The sequence below is a fragment of the Plectropomus leopardus genome, chromosome 6 (assembly GCF_008729295.1).
Source record: "Plectropomus leopardus isolate mb chromosome 6, YSFRI_Pleo_2.0, whole genome shotgun sequence".
NCBI lineage: Eukaryota > Metazoa > Chordata > Actinopteri > Perciformes > Serranidae > Plectropomus > Plectropomus leopardus.
The window spans coordinates 10,450,589-10,473,235 of NC_056468.1; the positions used below are offsets into that span (position 1 = coordinate 10,450,589).

A 22,647-nucleotide genomic window follows, 5' to 3' on the forward strand; every position below is an offset into this window, starting at 1 on the left:
GGTGTTTGTTGAAACGCCCTCCTCAAGGAATCATTAGTCATTCATGGCTGCTCTGAGGAAGGGGCTTTGCCACATTTACTGCTGCAGGAGGCCGGCATCTCCCTGCCGATGGGGGGCCTTTAAAAAGATGATTGAAAAATACTACCTCTTAAGTAACAATACAACTGGTCTGTGGGCAGCAGATTATAAAGAAATAAAAATAGTCACATTTTTCATACATTGTTCATAATGACCTCATTGGTGTACAGTGTTAATATAATGTGTGATTGCTTCAGTCAGTTGAATGCTCAGTGCTTGGTTAACAGTGAAGCATGAATAATTTATTAACGTTTCGGTGTACAGCCATGGGAGTCAGTAAATTATGTTACTCTTGCATTATTATAATATTTAAAGGCTTTTATCACTGAAACCAGCAATGCTCCCACGCCTGGCCTGTAACAGTTTCTGCCTGTTTTAAATGCTCGAATGCTTTAGGTGGCATTAAAGCAAATCGTTTTTAACAGCATGGTGCTTAAAATCAACAGTGACTACCAGAAAAATGGAAACGGCTGTACAATTGAATTCAATCCAAAGCAACAGCTCTACCTTTATGTAGTGTATTATGTTCATTCATTCAGTTTTTGTTGATATTGTATGGAAAAAGGCCCTGGTTTAACTCAGTTGGGAGGCTTTGCGGTGTTATTGAATTGGATTTTACTGAATGGTGTTGCTGTCATTTTGTCCACCTTAGAGAAAAAGGAACAAGTGACAAACCATTCATTGAGCCACTGCTGCAAGTGCCTTGATACTGTTGTCACATATTAATCTATCTGTATTATTCAATTTAAAAATATACAGCTATTTAAAGATGAAGAGAAGCTGGTATTTGACTTGTAAAATCAAGCGGTTAAGTTTATTTGTGTGAATGATGGAATTTGATAATTAGCAAATGTATGTCATGCCTACTTACCAACCCATGGTGATTATTATTATTATAGTCTGCAATGATGGATTTAATGCAAATCTCTTGAATGAAGTTCAAACATTGCCATCATAGAATGGTATTTTTGGTCACTGATTACAATGTTTTGATGAGAGGACCCCCAATGTGTTTGAATCTCCAGCATGCACACAGGCACATGGTTGAGGTGATACACGTGCCTGCTCATGATTTCACACTATTACGCCGTCATTCAGGTGGCAGCAATGTGACAAATAAAGTAGTAATGCACCAGTGAAATGCAGGCAAGAAGCAGACTACAAGTTAGCACAGTGGGTAGGCGGACATGCACACTATGTTTCACTATAATTTATAATGTGATATTATTCTGAATCCGCTACGGGCCATTAAATCTAAAACGGGTCATGCCTCAGTTAGAGGTTTTACAGCAGTTTGCGACACTGCCTTTTTTTAACAGTTGGCAAGGCTGGGGTAGAGATGCATTTCCAAAAAAACCTCACATTTCTGAAACACACCTACTTTTCGTTATTATGAGAGAGTTTGATATCAACAGGTTTTTGGTAGTGCACTTATTTCATAATGCGGACCTTTTAAAGAAGATGGCTGAGGGGATGAAAGAGGGAGGCTGTTGAACAAGTCTGCCATCAATAGGAAAGTATTCTGTATTTGACATGATAAATGTAATGTTAGAACACGTTAATTAGTGTATGCATGGCTGCATGTGAACGGGAGTATTAGTGTAATATTGATTGTAATTAGCAATGTAAATAGCTTAGTAGGAATATTGTCTTTTTCAGAATAAGGGCAAAAAGTGTAATATTCTATGCGTGTAAACATAGTCATTGATATATTGTGAACGATGCAGATTTCAAATGAATATATAACAACTGATTGCAAAGGTTTTATGAGAAAAGAAAGGCACTGGGCCTTAAGGATAAAAGCAGTGCATAATGATGAGACTGACTGTAAACAAACCTTTGTTTATTTAAAAGAAGCTCCACAGGGTACCTTTAATTTTACCGGCAGCAAAAACACAGGTAGGACACTTGCACTAAGGTGGTCCAAAAACAAAAACTGCAGCTTGTTATAAATAAATTGAGAGGTGTAAATGTACACAATATCCATCCATTTTCAATGCCTGTATTCTTATCAGTGTCATTGAGTGAGCACTTTATCTGACCATTTTTTAACACTGAACAGAGAGGGTGGAGACTTGGGAGAATTTTGGCTCATTAAACTTAAGGGTGTCAGTAGGAAAAAGACAGGTCAGGAAACCTTAAAAGGAACCTCTGTCATAGTGGAACAAGAGAGTGACCATTCTCCTATTTGCAAAGAAACACTTGAACTTGCCAGTATTCCTAAATGGACAAAAATTTAGTTAGGGTAGTGTAAAAAAAACAAATCTAAAATGCAACTGAGAGTCCCAGAATTTCACTATCACATTTTCCAGGCCTGGAAAAGTCATGGAGATAGACAAAATCCTTTTAAGTTTTGGAAAAGTCATGGAATTGTTTTGTGTATTATGAAATTCAGTCGCAGTAATCTTCAGTGGGTAACCTTCCATATAATGTAACATAGTAGCAAATTAATTTTCTGCAGCTAGTGTAGATGTAATATAGATCAAATAGCATCAATGTGGGATGTTTTGTTGACCGTCTCCTATGTTTTGTCATTTTTGCCCTGAGTTTGTCTCTCCCTCTCTGTATGCCTGCTAGCGAAAATTATATATGAAAATCAGTTTGAATTTCAGTTTTAAAAACACAGGGCTAGTTGTGCCAGAAAAATAATTTTTTTATTATGGGTCCTTGAAAAGTCAAGGACTATGTCTATGAAAATGTGACCCTGACTTTACCAGCATGGCTTTACACAAAGAAAATAAAGTGTATTGCAGCTGCATTGTCAAACTCATTTGCTCCTTGCTTGTTCTGTGTGCACAGGTGAAGTCTGAGTATGCCCAGCTCAAAGAGACCCTTGGTGCTGTGACGCAGGAGAGAGATTTAGCCCTGTGGGAGAGGAACCAGCTCCAAGGCAAACTGGAGAACCTAGAGCAGGTGCTCAAGGTGAGGAAGCCAGCTCTAAGGGCAGACCTGACTGTGCAATCTCTCAGTACTGTGTGCATTTCTGGTCCTAGTAGTTCGTCTACCCTGGGACCCTAATTCAGGTGTTTTTATGGAGCCTAACCCTTTTTGCCAGTTCCCCCTCTCCTACCTGTGCTACACTGCCTCCATCTGGTTATCTTCCGCTATACTGTCTAATGTCCCTGACATGTCTGTTGCCTTCCAGTGTCGTGTTGGGAGGTCTGACCAGGAGCTGTGAAAGAGTAGAAGCTTGGAGCAGTCTGCCCCCCCCCCCTTCCTTTCCTACGACACCCTTTCATGTTGTCCTACCCTCCCTGACCTGCCCCTCCCCACCTTCCCCATCCCTTCTCCCCCTGCTAGATTTTTAAGGTATCACTGCTATGTCCATCTGATAGGGAGCAGTCCTATTCAATCCCATTCTGAATGCTTTCTGTCCACCTCAGTGGCTGTGCTTATCTCTCCCTTTATCCGTGGGCTGCTTACCAGACATACGAATGGTCACTTGGCTATACGACCACAGCACTGTGGAATGTGATTTTTTTGCATGAGGCAGGACAAAGAGTTTGGCTTTATGATGACGGGAGGGGGAGGAAGAGGAGTCACACAGACTGGGTCACCCTTCATGATGATAATGTCACCTACAAGTGTGATGACATTACCTATCGTAGACCTTAATTTTTACTGGCATGAAAATGTCATTTGCTTCTCTCACCTGACAATGTCGCAAGTATTCACATACAGTGGGAGCAGTGGTGTGACTGGATGACACAGGCATATTGTGCTATGAAGAGCCTAGCATTCAGTCCCTTGTATTGTATGGCTTCTTTTGTTGTTATGGATGACCACAGACAAGTGAGCACGCTACGGAGTTTGCTCACCCTTTTCATGTAACGTAAAACCCTGTATTGATCACGCAAAGACAACATCGCTGAGGACAGCTTTTCGAACAGTCCACCCGACTTCTAACAGTAACCAGACTTCTAACAGGTATTGTGTTACCTAAAGGGGGCAGCAAACCTGACTGTGGATTGATGTTAGTTTTTTTTTTTTTTTTGTTCACACAGCAAAGCATCTCTAGTCCTCATCCATAAGCACCTTTTGTGCAAAAAATTTGATCTGATCTCTCCCGCAGATCATTTGACATAAACTCTTACCACGTGGCATTTTGCTGTGGCATAGTTTATGTCTTTCTTGTTTTTTAAGGGTTTAAAACTTAGTACACTTGTTAAGCAGCCTCTGTATGTTTGATGTCTGTGCACATGTAACACCTGTGTTGTCTCTGAGTTGAAGACTGGAGATGCATTTTGTGTTGGCTCAGTGCCGTTGGATTTTAGTTCCACTAACAGCAGCCCTCTCTATGCTCCCCCTCCCCTCCACAATCCTCCCTCCCGGCTCTCCACCCCTGCAACCCCCTGCGGACAGCATATGCGCGAGGCTGCGGAGCGGAGGCAGCAGCTAGAGTTGGAGCATGAGCAGGCCTTGGCTGTACTCAATGCAAAGCAGCAGGAGATTGAAGTTCTTCAGAAGGTAAGGGAGCTCAGGTTACGTAACACTCACAGCACCAGAGGTTCGGGCTTTTCTTGTTTGCTCAGCTTGCGCCTGTGTCATGAGTCAAAGAGCTTTTTGTTGAGCACCTGTGCAGTCCAACAAAGGTGAAAGTCAACTCAAAGACAGTATTATAGCGAGCAGAGCAAAGATAAATGCTCTCTATAGGCTATAGCACTCACCTGTCTCATCATTTTCATCACTAGAGCTCTCTCTTTTTAGCCCCATCCTCCAACTGTCTATCACTCTGCAAAGTGCTCAACATTTCAGGAGCGTTCCTCTTGTTTGTTACAAGCATGCAAATCAAACATTCAAAACCCAGAGTAGATATGACACTTTGTAGAGGCATGCTTAAACAAAAACAAGAAAAAAAAATGCTGGCCCAGGCCATTTGATGGTTGGGCTTCCTCCTCTGTGCACTGGAGCTGACTGTAATGTCAAAGCGAGCCCAGCAATGGCTGAGATTGCTGATAGTGTGAACGTGATAGGAATTGTCACCAATGCCTTCTCTAGAAACTGTGTGTGTATTCTCAGTGTTGCTGTTGCTGCAGTGTTGCTCTAACTTCACAGTCAGCCTTTCACAGGCAGAGTTCTCAGCTTTTTTTCCCCTCTCATTAACAGAAGCTCATTACTGCCTTATCTTCCTTCAGACACTGGCTGCTCTCTGCATTCTCCTAAATTAATTGCCTGCAAAGTAGATTTATGAAATTGCAAAGTCCACAGATGCTCTCATATTCATGTGGAACACTTGTTTTTCTCAACAGATGTTTCTAGTTCCCATAAGAAAAATGGCGTGATTTGTGCTGTGTTACTATACAGTTCAGTGCTTCTATAATATCCAAATCTTATTCCTCTTAAATGCACCAGGTTCCTTTATTTATTATTATAGATGGAACATCATTTAAAATGTGTTTACAGTGATGCTTATTGGTGCAGAGCATATACATACATACATATATATACACATATATATACATATATATACGTGTGTATGTATATATATAAATAATATAAATAAAAACTGTGAAAGTATGACAACACTTAATCCACAGAGAAATGCATTCAGTCTGTACTCACAAACCTTTAAATAATAGGATTTTCGTGAAGTGGTGATCTCACAACTATAATATATAAAGGTCTAAACTGCTGCTACAGTGTCGTTACGGTCATTCTGCAGCTGCAGTAATGGTGTAGAGACACCAAACCCACAAGAAGTGTGCCAGGCCTTGAAGCAAATTTTTGTTGGTGGCCAAAAGTGATATTGCAGCTTTTGCGGCCATGACATGATGCCATGGGGCCCAGATAGACTTTTTTCCATTGACTTATGTTGAGATTGAGACGTCTGTAAATCAGTGGATACATTGTTGTAAGCGTCAATACCTCCACTAAAGGACTAATTTCATTCATTGAGATTTCATCCATTCAGTACAATAACATGTAGAAAGTCTAAAAGAGCTGAAAGATTAAATCATTTGATTACCATTCAAGCTAGCGGGGCACTAAATTGGAAATAAGCTGCGCTTGCTTATGGGCGTCATGATGCGGAAGATGCAGGTACTTTCATATCCCATAGGAACCAGGGTCCCACCTCCATGCTGTATCCAGGTTTTCTTAATATATTCATGAAAGACAGAGCACAGATGCGGAGGACCCAAAAGCAAAGCAGGTTGGGCTTTTTGGGAGGGGTATTTAAAGAGGCAGGTGCTAAAATAGCAAGTTTCACACAGAGGGTGAATACAGTTATATTTAGGCAGTCAGTAGGAGAAAAATAATATATTTTTTGAATCTTTAAGTATGTCAACATGTTGTAATAGAAACCTCAACTACAAGTTTGGAAATGAGCATAACATGGGTCCTTTAAACAACCATTTAAGCTTACACCATGGCAACATGTTAGCTGTTTTAATAACCATCTAGAAAATCATCAGAGATGTACCATTTTTTTTCCTGATACAGAGTACTGATTCTATATCACTGTGTTAAAAAAAAAAACAAAACAGTGACATGCTATTAACCCTGTAGGGATGTAAAATGGGTGCAATCATTGTTTTTTGGCTTGGTTCATGTTAAACCCTTTGTAAACCATGAACAAATACATACAGAAAATGAATGCAATAGAATTTTCATTTATATATAATAAACTACTAGCAAATTATTAAAAAAAATATTATTAAAAAAATGCTGACATTTTGCTTACAGCTAATGTGACATTATTTACCGGAAATTAATTCTGCTTCACCGCTTCATATCCATCGCTCTAAAACAGTAGTTGCCTGTGGCTGCACTTGCTTTGTAGGCTACTGTTTTAGAACAGTGAGCAAGAATTGATTTCCAGGAAAACTGTTGTTTTATTGGTGTGTGAAGCTGCTTTAAAGTTTATTAAAGAGTTACATGGTATCAGATTGATGCTCAGACTTGTGTAATCGCTGAAGGGAAATCTAACATTTTTTGCAGTGTCAGAGGCATTTCTGATGCTGGTATCTGTATCTCATCAATTCTAGTAATCATGATATCAACACAAATAACAACCAGAATCACACCTGCATTGCAATGTATTGAAGCAGCAAATCTGTTTTTTAGGAGTACAAGACATTATGGTTTGCAATGTCAGGACAATTAACAAATGATAATGAGAGTCTCAAACTCCAGTTTCCTGGGGGCCAGGGGGCAGGCTGTTGTTTCTTAGTGGGAGCACTTGAACACCCTGTTTTCCTGGAGAATGGCATCTTTCTGTGTGTAGATGATGCAGGAGGCAGAAACTACATGAAAAAAATGCATCCATTTACCTTGAATTTGTCTGTCCTCAGCCTGTCTTTTAGGCTAAGAAAAAGCCATTAGGATGTCTGGTGCACTGTGAAGAGTCCTTTTGGTCATTGCTAAAGTGCATCTACACTGCACAACATGTTGACAGTTTTATGAGTCAGACTCTTTCTTGACTGGCACTAACTCATTAAAGTCTCTGCTGGTTGCATGATAACTACTAAGAACAAGAAATGTTGTTTTTATACATTGTTTTTTGATTAGATTAAACAAATGAGATATAATGTTTAAATCTGTGCGCTTTAGAGGTACTGGTAAGAAGATTTTTTTGTTGCCTTTGGACAGACGCAGGCTTCAAGTCTTTCGCTTCCAGTCTTTGTGCTAAGCTACAGTAAACTAAACAGTTGATGACTGTAATGTCAGGTTTAACAGACACACATGAGAAAGCTCTCAGTCTTCTCAGCCAGACAACAAATAAGCGGATTTTCTCAAAATGTTAATGTCAGCTAGTCCTTTAGATATGTATTAAGAGCCATTTTCACTTCTGCAGCTGTTGGTATAACTGGAGGAGAAGCCTTGCTTGAAAATGATGGGGGAAACCAAAATGACAGAAAACAGTAACAGTATAAAAACAGTATATTTTGTTTTTGTGGGCTGGATATCAGTTCCTGTGTGGCTGAATCTGGCCCCCAGGCTGGTAGTTTGAGACCCTTGATTTAGATGCTCTCATGTAAGTGGTCTTCTCAGGTAAGTGTAATAAACTGAAAAATGCACAAATGCTTCCTTGATTGTATATAGATATTTCTTGCATGCACATAATTGTTTCTTGTTGCATATTGCATGTTTAAATAACCTTAAAAACGCATAAAATAGAAAAGGTGAAAATGTTGCAAGAAAAGCCACAATAGTTTGAGCTGGTTGTGGTTAAAATTGAGATAGACATTTTGTTTTACTTTAACTTCTGTTTTTGCTTTAACACATTATGAATTTAATGTTTATTGCACAATGTATTGGCTATAGAGTAATGACACCATTGGCATTTAAAATTGTTCCATATAAGCCTCAGTTTCAATAAGCGATTCTGCCGGCCACCGGGAACAATCTCTCAGGAAAATGAAGGCTGAATTTACAGCACACAGGAGTGTGTTAACCTTTCTGCAACCAAAACAGGAAGAGCACAGTGCTTCTGTGTTCCCCGATAGCTATCGCTAGCTATCCCCAGTTACCAAAAGATGCTACTCTAAGTTCCTTGCAGTTACCATCCCCATTAGTAGAAATGGTTGATTTTACTTTTAAAACAATCTAGAAAACCAACTGCCTTGAAGTAAATGTAACTATTTATCTCAATTTATATGTTCTTTATTTAGATGTTAGGATTACTTAAAATTTAGGTATATTTACTTAATTTTGTAAAGTTGTTGCAATTTAAAAATAACAAGTTTAATGAAATCAGTCTTTCTAACTTTTAGTAACTTTCAGTCAGATAAACAAATTGACAGATCTCCAAACTTCATCATTGCCAAAATCCTCTTAGTCCTGATCAAGGTAATTTCCCTTTTAATTTTTAAGTCACAACAACTTCACAAAATTGAGTAAATGCAACTAAATTTCAAATTAACTTAACACATAGATAAAGTAATCATAAATTAAGAATTAAAGTTATATTTACTCTCCTTTTTCAAGGCAATTAGTTTACATGATTATGTTAAGTAAAATCAACTTGTCAGATTTTCCTCGGCTCTGCCAACAATAATACAATAATAATCAGAAATGTTTCTATTTTAAGTTAAAAAAAAAATGCTCACTGCTGGAAATGTTCAATGTGAGGTAAATAAATGAACTGCTTAAAAGTATCATCCTTCATCGTGGCCTCACATAGTGTTGATGGAGATTGTGGCTTTCTTCTCAAGCATTTTCACCCTGAGCACCAATGAATGACAAGGTGTTTGTTTGTAAATGCCCTTTCATTGGCGTTTTAAACTGAAACTTAACTGCAGTATAAATGAAAGTGAACTGAACCGCTGCACCCTGTATTTCCCAGGCTCAGGTTGAGGCAAAAAAGGAACATGAAGGCGCTGTCCATCTGTTAGAGGTGAGCGTCTGGACTCTGGGGGGGTTGACTGTGTGTGTTTATGTGGTTGCTGCTGGAGGATAAGGGACTAGTCAGCCCTGGGGCAGACCTGTGTATGCTTAGGGCCATTTCCTGCTCTTCTTGACCTCACTACCTGAACCTTTATGCTCTTTTTTTTTAGTTTTCATGCTGTAAGATATGAATCATTGAGTTTATAGATTTCTTTTCAAAATATTGTTAAACTGACTTGTGAGTAACACATTTAAACTGAGAGTGTTGTGCTTTCAAGATGCGTATGAGTGCTCACATGTGTAATTGTGCTTTATTTCTTTCCTACATCTCTTTTTACTGAATGGGTGTGTGTTTATGCTTATACAGAACCACTTGGACAGCATGCAGGTATTTCAGAATTGTTTTTATTTATTTATTTATCCTTTTTTTTTTTTACACCATTCCCAGAATAGTTAATAATACAGTATCCCCATGTTTATTTTGGCCCAGGTGATGTAACACCACATTACAAACAAAATTATTCATCACAGTCTAAGTTTTATATTGATGATGAACATGATGAATATACAAGTACTCAGAGAGTAAAAGGTAACATAAAGCATACATCAGTTGAGAACTAATCTGATGTGTGATCTTTGCTTTTTGGTTTTCAGAAATATTCAGGGCTGCCTCTGTTTCTTTACTACCCGCTCAGCTCGGTTTCACATTTCCCTTCAAAGCAAACTCACAAGCGGGGAGCTTTTTTGAAAGTCTGGAACATGACTGACAGCATAAACTGGAGGTCTTTCTGACTTGATCATAAAGAAAAATTCAGCGGCGCTCACTTAACAATTGATGAAAAGATTCAGAATATGGAGCGACTTCAATTAAAGAGGAATGCCTGGGGCGTCAGTGACCAACCTCAATCCCACATAATCAAAGCCCAGCAACACATCGAGGTGTGCAAATTTAACTTTATAAGACCAAACGCGTGTTTAAAGTGTGTGTTTAGATGTGAACAAATAAAAATAACAAACTATTATAAATGAATGCAGATAATCTATTTAATTGGTAAAACAGGAAGTCTTTATGTATTGGATATATTTCAGAGTGAAAGCTTTCATCTACAGTACACAAATATGAGTCGTTACGTTCATAATAATGATGCACACAGTAGCTTTCTGAGTGTGTAAAACTGTATTGTTCTAAAAAGGATCACATCATCAAATACTGATGAATGTGATCCCTTTTCATTGTAGTATTGCATGTCTATTAGCCAGCATGTGTGTTTAAAAACTCTCTACTTCCATACAGCTGAGAACTGTATGATGCTATTCAAACTAATACTTCTTAATTTACTAATTCTGTTTCACAAATGCAGGATTTCCTTCGTTGTCTGTCTGCTAACAGCATGTTTTAACCAGCAACAACCTGTGTGCATGAAATGGACTCAGTGTCTTAACAGGACAACGTAGAAAGTGCTGCACTGTAGAAACAGTAAGGCGTTGCTGTGTGTTGGGCAGTGCTAAAAAAATTCCATGGTAGCTTCAGTGTCCTGCAGAGCAACGCCGGTTCAGATTGTCAGCTTGAGATTCAGATGTGTTTTTTGATGATCAGTTATTCAACTTGAGATATCACGCTTTAGCATCTGGAATTTCCTTTATACCTGCCCAAACAGTAAAGTTTAGTTTGTCAGTGTTAGTTTGTGCAATTAAGTTTCCTGCTCTTAAAGTATATGGCTGTTGTTATTTTCTATATTTGTCATTGTTAACAAATCCCATGAAAAGACCACTACCAACAATATTTACTAACTTTTTTGTTCTGTCTGCGACTTTCAGCCTCGAGCCCATTCATTCCCAATGAACATGTAATCTTTACAGTCTGGCCTGAGCTAAATCTGATTCCTAAACACATTAAACACGTTAGAAAATACTTCTCAAAAATGTGCAAAAACTGCGAACTATTCAGTACTGAGTTTTGGAGTTAGGTTGTTAAACTGACTTTCACCGTTTTTGTGTCCAGGATTTATTTTGGCTACTATTAGTACAAGTGTTTGAGATCATAGCATACGTGTCACAAGTTTTACAAGTTTTTTTTTTTTTTTGTTTTTTTTTTTACAAGCATTTTACAAGCTCTCTTAGCTCTTTTTTTCCAATAACTACATGAATAAACATCTTTGTTACATCCCATAATCATATAAACTAAAAAAAAAATAGCCATCACTAACATACCTTTCGGTCTTTTACCCTGAACCAGCTACCCGGCCCACCTCGAGTATTTCGAACAGCTCTCGTTATTCCGCTTAGCCCCTTCAGCAGACACCCCCTTAGCGTTTTAGAGCAGGGAGGACTGCTCATTTTATTCACAGTTTTGGAACCTCATTTTTTTTTTTTTCAATCATTCAAATTTGGTTTGGTAGTTAATTTATTTTTCTGCGGTGTGTCAATCATTCAACACTCATTTATTATTACTTTAATCACACATATAACTAATATTCTGTGTAGTCACAAATATATTTAAAAAAGGGAAGAACTTCCCCCAAACAGCTGGGCACTGTAGAGTTTAATAAACGTTACTGGAACACAAGTAAATAGTGCATTCGGGACTATTTTCAGCTGCAAATTGATTCACATTCAGTGCTATTTACAGCAGCAGGACAGTGTACAGCACTGTATGTGGGAGTGACTTCAAATAAACATCCATCATAATGAAGAAACATATTACTCAGTACAACAGTGTGACTTCACTGATGTGTTTTTAATAGTTTTTGGACAACAATGGAGCTCTGTGGCACAGAGGAATATCAGGCTTTGGCTACACACATACTTTTTAGTAAGACAAAATGATTGTTGGTTTTGGTCTCTGAAGGGATAACTTTCCAATAAGAAAAAACACATGGAATATCATCAGCCTCATCCTCTAAGACACTATGCAGTCTTGGTAGCAAACTGCCTCAACACAGGAGGCTTTTTTTAATTTCAGTAGTATTATTATTAACAGTAGATGTGCATGTGACTTGAACAATGTCAGTAATAGTCTAGGTCATGTTGAGAGTTTTTCTCTGTAATGACCAATCCACATGTAATAAGTCCTAAAGTAAGTCTTATCCGTGTTCTATTTGTGTGTAGACAGTAGGCGTATAGCATCGTATACGCACCTACTGTTCTGTGTGTACTCTGGCATTTCTGTGTGCATAATGTTCAGTCCTGCATCTTGTTTTTTCCTTATTTTTTTCTTCTTTTGTTTTCTTTTGTTTCCCATCCTTTCTCTCCCTGACCCTGTCTGTCTTTCTGTCCTTCTTCCTGTCGGCCTGTCTTTCTCTCTGTCTCTCACTCTGCTCTCGATGACTCTCCTCCCTCACCACCATCAGGCCAAAGTCCGCGAGCTGGAGGAAAAATGTCGGTCTCAGAGTGAGCAGTTCAACCTCCTCTCTAAAGAGCTGGAGAAGTTCAGGCTCCAAGCTGGGAAGTTTGATATCCTCAGCACTGAACCCTTAACTCTATGTGAATCTCCGGGGTCGCCCAACAAATCCCTCTCACAGCTCCTGAATGGACTGGCTGCTCCCATAGGAAAAGGTATGTCTACGATTGCATTGATGCCATTGTGATGCAAGTTTGTTTGTTTTTTTAAATCTGCTATGTCTTATAGTTCATATATTAGTATAAAAGTTGGAATATTTTTAGCAAAGAAAATAGTATTGATTTATTGTCATATTTTTAAGTGGCTGAAATCTCATTTACGTGTGAAGTTAATAAATTAAACCAAATTAATTTAGCTCAATCGAGCCCACTCTTACTAATGCACCGTGCAATTGAATAAATGTTTCATTTCTGTCATGTGAGAGCTGCTGGCAAAAACTGCACATATTGGAAGAGGAGTCAGTATGCTCACAATGATGTGAAAAAAATGGCAGCTGAAATTAGAAGTCTGAGAGGCGTCCGCAGTTAGCACAAATTGTTAATGAAATAATCAATCACAGTGAGAAATAGCCTCGAGCTGGCAAAACTTGTTCTGTTTGTTTTTGACTTGTTTTTGTAAATACACAAACACTTCACTAATTACAGTAGTGTGTATCATTTGACTCAAGCCATTTACTGTGTTTAAAAATTATTCGAAACAGAAGAGCGTTCTGTGTGACACTGACCTAAATGATACCTGCTTAAAAAATACTTATTTCAATAGCAGATTGAGTAGATCATGTTATAGTCGGGCTAACATATGTAAACAGCATGCAATGAGCTATATCTGCTGATTATTATATAGGTGAATTGTTACTGTTATGTGTGCTGTGTTTGTGGTTTGCATTACATTTTAACAATGTAGCTCACCATGGGTTTACATAATACATATTTTCTCTCTTACCCACAGTGCTATTTATCAAGATGTTTTTGGTGTTAGTTGCAGAGTGTTGAAAATATTGGCCATAGAGATGTCTGCCTTTCCTTAAATATAATGGAATTAGTTGGCACCGGGCTTCTGGCACTTAAAAACATACATTTGGAAAACTCAGCTGCATTGTCACTTTCCAGAAATTACAACACAGTTGCTCAAGATAATCCTTGCTGTGAGCAGTTTCATGTAGGAACTATTTTATGCATGCATCTACTGCAAGTTAGCACCACTGAGTTAGCACCACTGAGTTAGCACCACTGAGTTAGCTAACATTCCAGCTCAGCTGAGGAAGTCACCCTTCATATTTACGAGCATGAGCTTCTCATCCAGGAGTAAATGCACGCTTCCTTCTGCGCAGTGACACTTTTGGCAGATGTAGTTTGTTAAAAAAAAAATAAATCACTAGGTCTTACAACAAGGTCTGCAGATTATTTGTATTTTTTGGGCTCTTAGAGCACCAAAGGCTGAGAACCATCTTGTTCCATTAGATTTGAGAGAAAGCAGACATCTCGCCATCTCACATCAAAACAATCTAGAGTGATGAACAGTGCCACAGGTAAGAGGAGAAAATATGTATTTTTGATTTTTTTGGAAAACTGAAGTAACTGCTGTGTTTTCTATTTCTCTTTTTTGATCACGTTTGATAAATGCTCTATTGTATTTTGATGTGAAGATCTGATGAGACAAGTTCTGTTTGCTCAACAGGCAATGAGGCTCCAACAAGCAGATCTTTGATATCTGAGTTCATTCGACCACTCCAGATCAGTGGAGACAAGCCCGAGCTCCTCTCTGTGAAGCCAACATTCCTAACTCGCGGTCGAGTCAGCAGCCCAGCACAGGCTTTCCTCTCTGAGGTATCTGATGGTGTCTGTTTGTATCCCATATGACTTTGGTATTGTACATTTTGTCCATTTATACTTTGCATGACATTCATAGAAAAAATTATTTTATTTTATTGATTTATTGATTATTTTAACAGCCGAAATGACAATGTGGACCTGTAGCAGAGAAGAATTCATCTTTTTATCACCCAAATAAAATCCGGGTGTAAACGTCCACTTAAAGAAAGTGATAAAAATCAAACAGCATGAGGTGTACTCTGTTACCTGAGGTGAGCTCTGTTACCGCTCATGCTCCTGTTGTCCTTTAGTACAGACAGCAGTTAGTAACATTTTTGGGGAAAATGCTGCTTCATTTTAATCTAAGTAATGTGTTTAGACTGAACAAGAGAAAATCCATGCAGCAGGGGTGCAGGAGGCTTCCCGGTTTTACTCAGTTTGGGATTGATCAAAACAGTTTTAATGCACAGGACGTCGAAAGTTTGAACGAAAGACATGTCATGTATGTTGTGGGCTTTTTTGTTCAACTTTTCGGAAGACTTTCAGTGAATCAGAGAGCACAGGCACCGAGATTGACAGACCCAATATTTTTTCGTTTACGCTGTTTCTGAACACCATGGAATTTTTATACTAAAGTCAAGACTTGAACAGCCCCCTCATTATTCACTTTGGTGTCATGAGTATTAGGTGAAAGGTGAAAACACAAAGAGGAGATTTTGACATTGAAAATAGGATTATTTGTTTCTCTTTTATGTCCTGCAGATGGACAAAGAGCTCAGCTCAACCACCAGGTCCAAACCAAGGTTCACAGGGAAGGTTCGTCTGTGTATTGCACGTTACAGGTACGTTCACACAACACACGATACCTATTCACAGTCTTTCTTTTGTTTTGAATCGCAAACACTGAAATCAGACAAATACAACCTCTTTGTGGAATTTGTAATCAGGTCATTGCCAGATGAGACTCTTGCCATTTCCAACAGGTTATTTCACTGTAAGTCCTTCCACTGCTTTAAATTTGAAAATATGTTTAAGTCATTTCAGTGCATTTTTGAAGTAGTAATCAACAGGAACAGTTGAACGTCCCAAGAGAGGGTGATAACTACCAAGAGAGGTGGCCAAAAATCCTTTACATACCTCTTTACAGTAAACTCAAGTGGGTGCTCAGTGTAGAAAAGTCATAGACAAATCTTGCTGAGACTATTTGCTTTCTCTCACAGAGCTTTAGGCTGCAGTCTTAAAGATGATTCAGTGTTTCTATCTCTCAAGAAAATTACCTGTCAGCACAAAAAATAATTGGAATCCTCAGAGCACAAATATGTGAAACAGGGCCAGAGCTTTCAACCCACACTGTCTTCAGCTATTTAATATTTGGAAAAAAAAGAAACAGATAGATAGATAGAAAACTGAAGCAAACTTAATATTTCCAAAGCAGCACCAAGCAAATCATTTCCATTGACACACGTAGTGGAGAATCAGATTGGTTGAAAAAAGAACAACCTTGAGTGAGAGTAACTGTAAAAATGAAATAAAAAAATTGTTTTTAAAAAAAGTAAATATAACACCTCTGCAGCTAAATTGTTTGTTTGTGTTTTTTGATGCAGTTACAATCCTTATGATGGGCCTAATGAGCATCCTGAGGCAGAGCTCCCTCTGGTGGCAGGGAAGTACCTCTACATTTACGGGACAATGGACGAGGATGGCTTTTACGAAGGTCTGACCTGCATCTGTTTTGTTTAATTCCTTACCCTTAATGTCGCCATAATATCAACTATCTGCTTTTTGTTTCTTAGGAGAGCTGCTGGATGGACAGCGGGGACTTGTCCCGTCCAATTTTGTGGATTTTATCCAAGATGAGGACACACCCTCTGTCCAACACAGGGACACAGTGGCTAAAGAGCCTGGCTACCTCAACCACAGTAGCCTGGGTTCTCAGAGATTGAAAGTTGGCACAGGAACGGGAACGAGCATAAGCAGCCTGCTGTCTGACACTAAACTAGACTGTCTAAGCACCAGCAGCTTGGGCATGGACCTCCTGGGCTCCTCCAGCAACGGGACAGGAACCCTGGATGTCAGCATCGACGAGGTCGGCGAAGACATTGTGCCTTATCCCCGCCGCATCAACCTGATCAAACAACTGGCCAAGAGTGTGATTATTGGCTGGGATCCTCCTGTGGTCCCACCAGGCTGGGGCACCATCAGTGGCTACAATGTCTTGGTGGATAAGGAGTTGCGCATGAGTGTCCCCTACGGGGGCAGGACAAAGTCCCTTCTAGAAAAGCTCAATCTGGCCACCAACACCTACCGAATCTCAGTGCAGAGCATCACTGACCGGGGCCCGTCGGACGAGCTCCGGTGCACTTTGCTTGTGGGGAAGGACGTGGTGGTGGCACCTTACTACCTGCGGGTGGACAGCATCACGCAGGTCTCTGCTGAGCTCTCGTGGATGCCCAGCAACAGCAACTACTGTCACACCATCTTCCTAAATGGTGCAGAGTACGACATGGTCAAGGCTGGGGGCTATAAGTACAAGTTCTTCAACCTGAAGCCCATGACGGTTTACAAGGTGAAGGTTGTGGCGCAGCCGCATCAGGTGCCTTGGCAGCTTCCGATGGATCAGAGGGAGAAGAGGGAAATCTCTGTGGAGTTCTGCACTCAGCCTGCAGGTCAGCCTCTAAATCATTACTCACATCTGTTCTGTAAACCACACTAAAGCAGCAGTGATAGACAGTAATAAGTACATTTACTTAAGTAGTGTATCTGTATTGGAGTATCTGTACTTTACTTGACTATTATTTTTTGGAAACATATTACTTTGATTCCACTACTTTTAAAAGACAATATTGTACTTTTGACTCTATATTTCTATGAAGGCTCTCATTACTCATTACAATTGCTTTGAAGTGATTTTTTTTTCTTTTCTATGCAATTCAAAAATCCATAAACTATGGTTACATGCAGAATGCAGCCATGGCGTTACCTCCATTCCGTGTTTGAAGTTTTTTGGATGAAGAATAATTCATAATGATTTAAATGTTTGCTCTGTTAGCAAAAACTCAATCACTGTCTATAAGAATTTGCCATCTAACATGAGAAAGCAGGTTAAGGTATTAATTTTTCCTCTTCAAAAAATGAAAATAACAAAGATGGTGCTTTTGTTAATTTGCTTTTTTGGGGGGCATTTCTACCAGCTTTACAGTATATTCAGCAAGTTTTTCATTCACAGGTTCTGTAAGCAAGTCAGTGCATTCAGTGGGTTGTTTAGAGTTTAGTGTAAATGTATTGTGAAAATATACAACAATGTGTTGAGATTTAAAACATACTTTGAATACTTAAGTATTTTTAAAAGGACCTACTCCGGCACTTTAGCTCAAGTAATAATTTTACTCAGTAACTTTCACTTGGATTGGAGTAATATATATACCTATACATTGAATCAAGAGAGTTGTGTACTTTGTCGACCTGTAAGAAAGGGACTTTTTTCCATGTGGTGTATGGTTGTCTAGTCCCCGCTAGACCTACAGGGATATTTTTAGCCTTGCTAGCATGGCTCTAGGGATGGCAACGTCTGTTGGTTGGTTGCTCAGCCCACTGCTTTGGTCCAGTCTGAAATACTGCCATTGGTACAGATATCCAATGAGCCCGGAGATTGTATCTAAGGATTTTCTTCTCTTGTGACACATTTATGGTTTATTTTGAATTATCAGATCGACTGTTGGACGGATTGCCTTAAAATTTGGTGCAGACATTTACTTCCCCCCTCAGGATGAATTCTGATAACTTGTGTTCTTGGTGATCTCCTGACTTTTCAGCAGCATCTGGCCATTTTTTTTATTTTATCCTACACTTCAGTGTATATCAAACTCCTGCAAAAACATCCCCATCAGCCTTAGTTGTACTTTTTTTTGTTTAGTGATAATTAGTAGATGTAAACATGCAAGAAGGGGAGCGTGATAAACATTATACCTGCATAACATCAGCATGTTGGCATATTGATGTTGGCATTAAGCTTAAAGCAGAGCCCTACTTAAGTTCACTCTCACGATGTCAAAAGCACGGCTTTAATGTAAATTAAATATACTATGTAGGATGCTCTTATACATAACTAATACCTCTCAATCATATTATGGCCAACTAGAAATGTGTGCCTGTGTGATTATCTGCAGGGACTCTGCCATCTGCCTGTATTCTCTTATGTTTGTCTTATTAACTGTGTTGAGAATTTTTATGTGCTTGTACCTCCGCTCCATTTCGGGGAAGGGCGGGGCTCTATAAAAAGGTAGCGACCAGGTGCACTGTCCATTCAAGGGACACAGTGCCAAAAACATGCAAATACAGCCAGGGGAAATGCCAGAAGAGAGAGATTCTAGGGTTGGCATTTAATTTCACTTTTGCAGGCCAGAGCAGACGCAGGAGGGGAGGAAAACGAAAAAGAGCAAAAGGAGGGCTGCAAGGCGACTTGGTTGGCAGTGTTTGCTTCTGCCTCCCCAGCAATGGGAGAGATGTGCATAACATGCATTGTAGAGTGGTTATCATCATCTGCGCATCACCATAGACCATGTGCACTAGATGCAACAAGGGGCTCAGCCTGCTTTCCTGAACCTGTCATGCACGAGATAACAGACAAATAGGCTAACAGAAGGAAGAGAAGAAGAGAAGTGAGGAGAGGAAACACACCAGGCCTTAGCTTGTTCTAATGTTGTAATATTTTAAAAAAATATTTGTAATATATAAAATATAACATAATATAGGCCCATTTTTACATTACAAACTTGAATTTTTAATCAGGCTCGGGCCCTAAACTAAACATAATGGAGCATAATAGAAATTAAAATTGTAATTTCTAATACTGACCAGCAATATTTATGTGCATTCCTTATTTACACAAGCATTTCAAGCAGTCAGAGGCAGGTGTATATTTTGTTGGTACTTAGACAAATATCGGAGCTACCAACATACTGATGAATGTTGGAATACTTGTAAATTTCCTTTCCACAAATTTGTTCTGTTCATGTGTCATGAATGAGACTCGTTGAGACTCTTTTTAGCAAATAGTTGCTCATTTAAACGTCCAGCACACGGAGTAACATTACCATTCTCTGAATGCGTGTTTCTGGCCACCTTACAAATGTTAGTCCAACAATTCTTTTTAGCTCCTTTTATCTCTCTCCAATACCTGAGAAAAATATCTGGCTCCTTAGCAGCAAAATGCTCCACTATGTTCACAAGCTAGTCTCTTTGTCTGCTGTTTGGTGCTGGGAAGGCAGTGTACAATGGGTTTCTGATAGATTTTTCATTGCAAACAAGTGCCAGTTGTGGCAAGAAACAAGGTTGACCAGAGAGCTCAGACTGAACCAAAGTCTTGTTTTGTTAGTGCCTGCAAATGCTATCAGTTTGTAGCTTTTGTGTAAAAGGTGTTTTTATGATGAAGGGGTAGTTATGCTCTCATGTTCACCCCAGTGTGATTGCCGTTCTTGTCGTCTAATATTCCGTTTCAAAGTCATCTGATATTTCACAATGAAAGCCATCTGATAATTTCCATCCAACACAGCGATCTATTTATTTACTCTGCCACACGCTTCAAGCCCATTACATTTACAAACCTGACAAACATCTCAGCCACTTTCATTTTTCCCCAGCCACTTTAAGATTGCCCTCAAGGATTTGTGTATGTGTGTGTACTGCTGCGATAAGACACATGCATGGTAGGAAAAAAATGCAAGAAAACATCGAGGAAGCATTTCAGAATACAGCTCTTACTCTGGAAACAGTGTCTCTGGAAGCCAAATTAGTGTAAATAGTGAGCGTAGATCTCTGGGATTTCTTCTCCCATGAGGCCTGGTGATGCTTTGCTGTTGCCAGCACTGACTTGGGTCTCACAGCCTGACTGTGTAGCTACAGGGAATCTTTAAAAGTGAGAATGTAACAAGAGTGTTTGTCTCCACAGCCAGCCATGTTTATGGCACTGTTTTGTGTGTGCAGATCTAAAGGTACAGTGTCATTAGCCAATTGCGGGTGCGGATAAAGTATGATTCAGATGCATCATATTACATTACTTTGTGTCTGACCAAGTCCTCAAAGGGAAGGAATTGTGATTACTTAATCATAATTTATTATAGGAAAGACAACAAAGCTCCCAATGACTATGTTTGCATACACAAAATATTCTGTTTTTTGCCCTTATTCTAATAAAAAAACAAACTATTCCTACAAAGCTGTTTACAAAGCTAATGAAAATGATTATTCCACTAATACTCTAATGTGCCCTAACATGTAATTTATCCTGTCAAAAACGGACAGTGGAACGACTGGAGCTGCTTGTTCTATTTTGCTTCATTGTGTCAAAACATGATTTTTGTAAATGGTTTTCAGCCAGTGGTGCAAAAGGTTGGCGTTGCAATATGCTCATGCTCAAAAAGCTGTAGCTATCCATGTCACTCATGCTCAAAATCAGATTGTTTCTCCATCCAAACCGAAATGCAGGCTTTTCTGTTGGGCGTGCATCTTTATCCCACAGCCTTATAAACTGTTTGTTAGCTGGTTTGGCTGTTTTGGGATGGGTTTTTGTGGAGGTCTTTCTTTCAGAAAGGGATTTCTTGGTTAAGGTTAAAGTCTGGTTCTGGTTTGGGTCAAAATGAATAATTCTATCAGATGGGCTTTCTGGAAGAAGCCTACAAGGAAACCTTCTCCCATGTGCACTGGTTTGTGCACAACACATCCATGACAACGCACAGAGCTGACTTTGAACAGGCAAGAGGCTACGTGTCTCAAAAACCTAATTGAGACGTATCTATTAAGAGCGTATAATGCATACAATAATGCATATAATACATTTCTTAAAGGTCCAGTATGTAGGATTTAGGGACATCTATTGACACAAATGGAATATAATTCTCATAACTACTTTAATAACCTGACAATTAGAATGAGCTTTTTAGGTATATCTACATACAGAGTAGGTAATCTTCTACGGAGTCTGCCATGTTGTTTCATCAGTAGCCCAAAACAGAAAAATGGGCATAATTATAAAGAATATTAGTGTGCATGTAAACAGAGTCACTGTTAAGATACCGGCATAAGATAAGAGCTGCTGTCAAGCAGTGACTACAAAAAAGGTGAAAGCAAATACAGGCGACACAGAGGTAGTGGGAGAGAAAGAGAGGGGCGGACAGACAGCTTGAGGCTGAAGTTTGAATTGACATTTCCTGTTGGCAGCTGACAAGCGAACATGCTGAGAGTTCATTAAATGATGTATCTATTGAACATGTTAATTAGAGGCGTCTGAAATATTGTCAGTATCGGTGGCGGGCAACTGTTGTCAATAAGGACAACAATGTCTGGAGGCACTTTATCAGACTTTCACACTTAGCATGTGTTCCTCAAACACTTGACTTCTTAGCGATACAACATTTTTATTCATATTAGTCACGCAGAGCAGCCTCCAGTTCCCTGCCTGGAAATTAGTGTGTGCTGTTTGTGTCCGGTCTTAATGAAAGTGGCTCCACAGAAATATTCATTTTCACTTCATTTCAGTTCTCTGAGGAGCTTGTTGTTTATGACAGGCGTACTTTAAAATAGACAAGAGGAAATGAAATCTCCAAACAACCACTGCTGCTGTTCTAAGACTGCATGTGTTGTGTGCTGACAGTCAGCGTAGAAATGTGATTAAGATTGTGTTGATGGAGATTCTCGGACACACAGACAGCTGCACGTTGCAGCTCCGAGATACTGCTGACTGCATCTGGCTGCTCGCTCTCTCACTGTGTGACTGCAGGGGAGCAGCAGCACTGCACAGATGGTTATGTTGTTTAGTATGCAGGCAGCACTGACAGATTGTGGAAATAGCAAACTGTGTTTTTTTTTATGCTCCATAGAATATTGTCAGCGAGAATCTGGCAACAGGATACCGCTGTATATTCACTGATGGCTACATGCTGACAAACTTGGCTTTTTCAACCAATGTATTGCCTATGTACCCGTATGAATGAATATCTGGATGCACGCTGTCAACCTGCACAGAGTTGAGCATAA

The 22,647-nt window shown here is 39.3% G+C and overlaps 1 protein-coding gene across 1 annotated transcript in view; it reads left to right on the forward strand.

The window, feature by feature from the left end:
- Positions 1-22,647, forward strand: part of rimbp2b (RIMS binding protein 2b) — a 107,107-nt gene that overhangs the window by 64,846 nt on the left and 19,614 nt on the right. Inside the window, exons 6-14 of the mRNA XM_042488465.1 lie at positions 2,878-3,000; positions 4,441-4,545; positions 9,365-9,415; positions 9,773-9,793; positions 12,756-12,960; positions 14,483-14,631; positions 15,379-15,458; positions 16,221-16,330; positions 16,410-17,282. Coding sequence (XP_042344399.1) covers positions 2,878-3,000; positions 4,441-4,545; positions 9,365-9,415; positions 9,773-9,793; positions 12,756-12,960; positions 14,483-14,631; positions 15,379-15,458; positions 16,221-16,330; positions 16,410-17,282 — 1,717 coding nt within the window. The remainder of the gene's footprint in view (positions 1-2,877; positions 3,001-4,440; positions 4,546-9,364; positions 9,416-9,772; positions 9,794-12,755; positions 12,961-14,482; positions 14,632-15,378; positions 15,459-16,220; positions 16,331-16,409; positions 17,283-22,647) is intronic.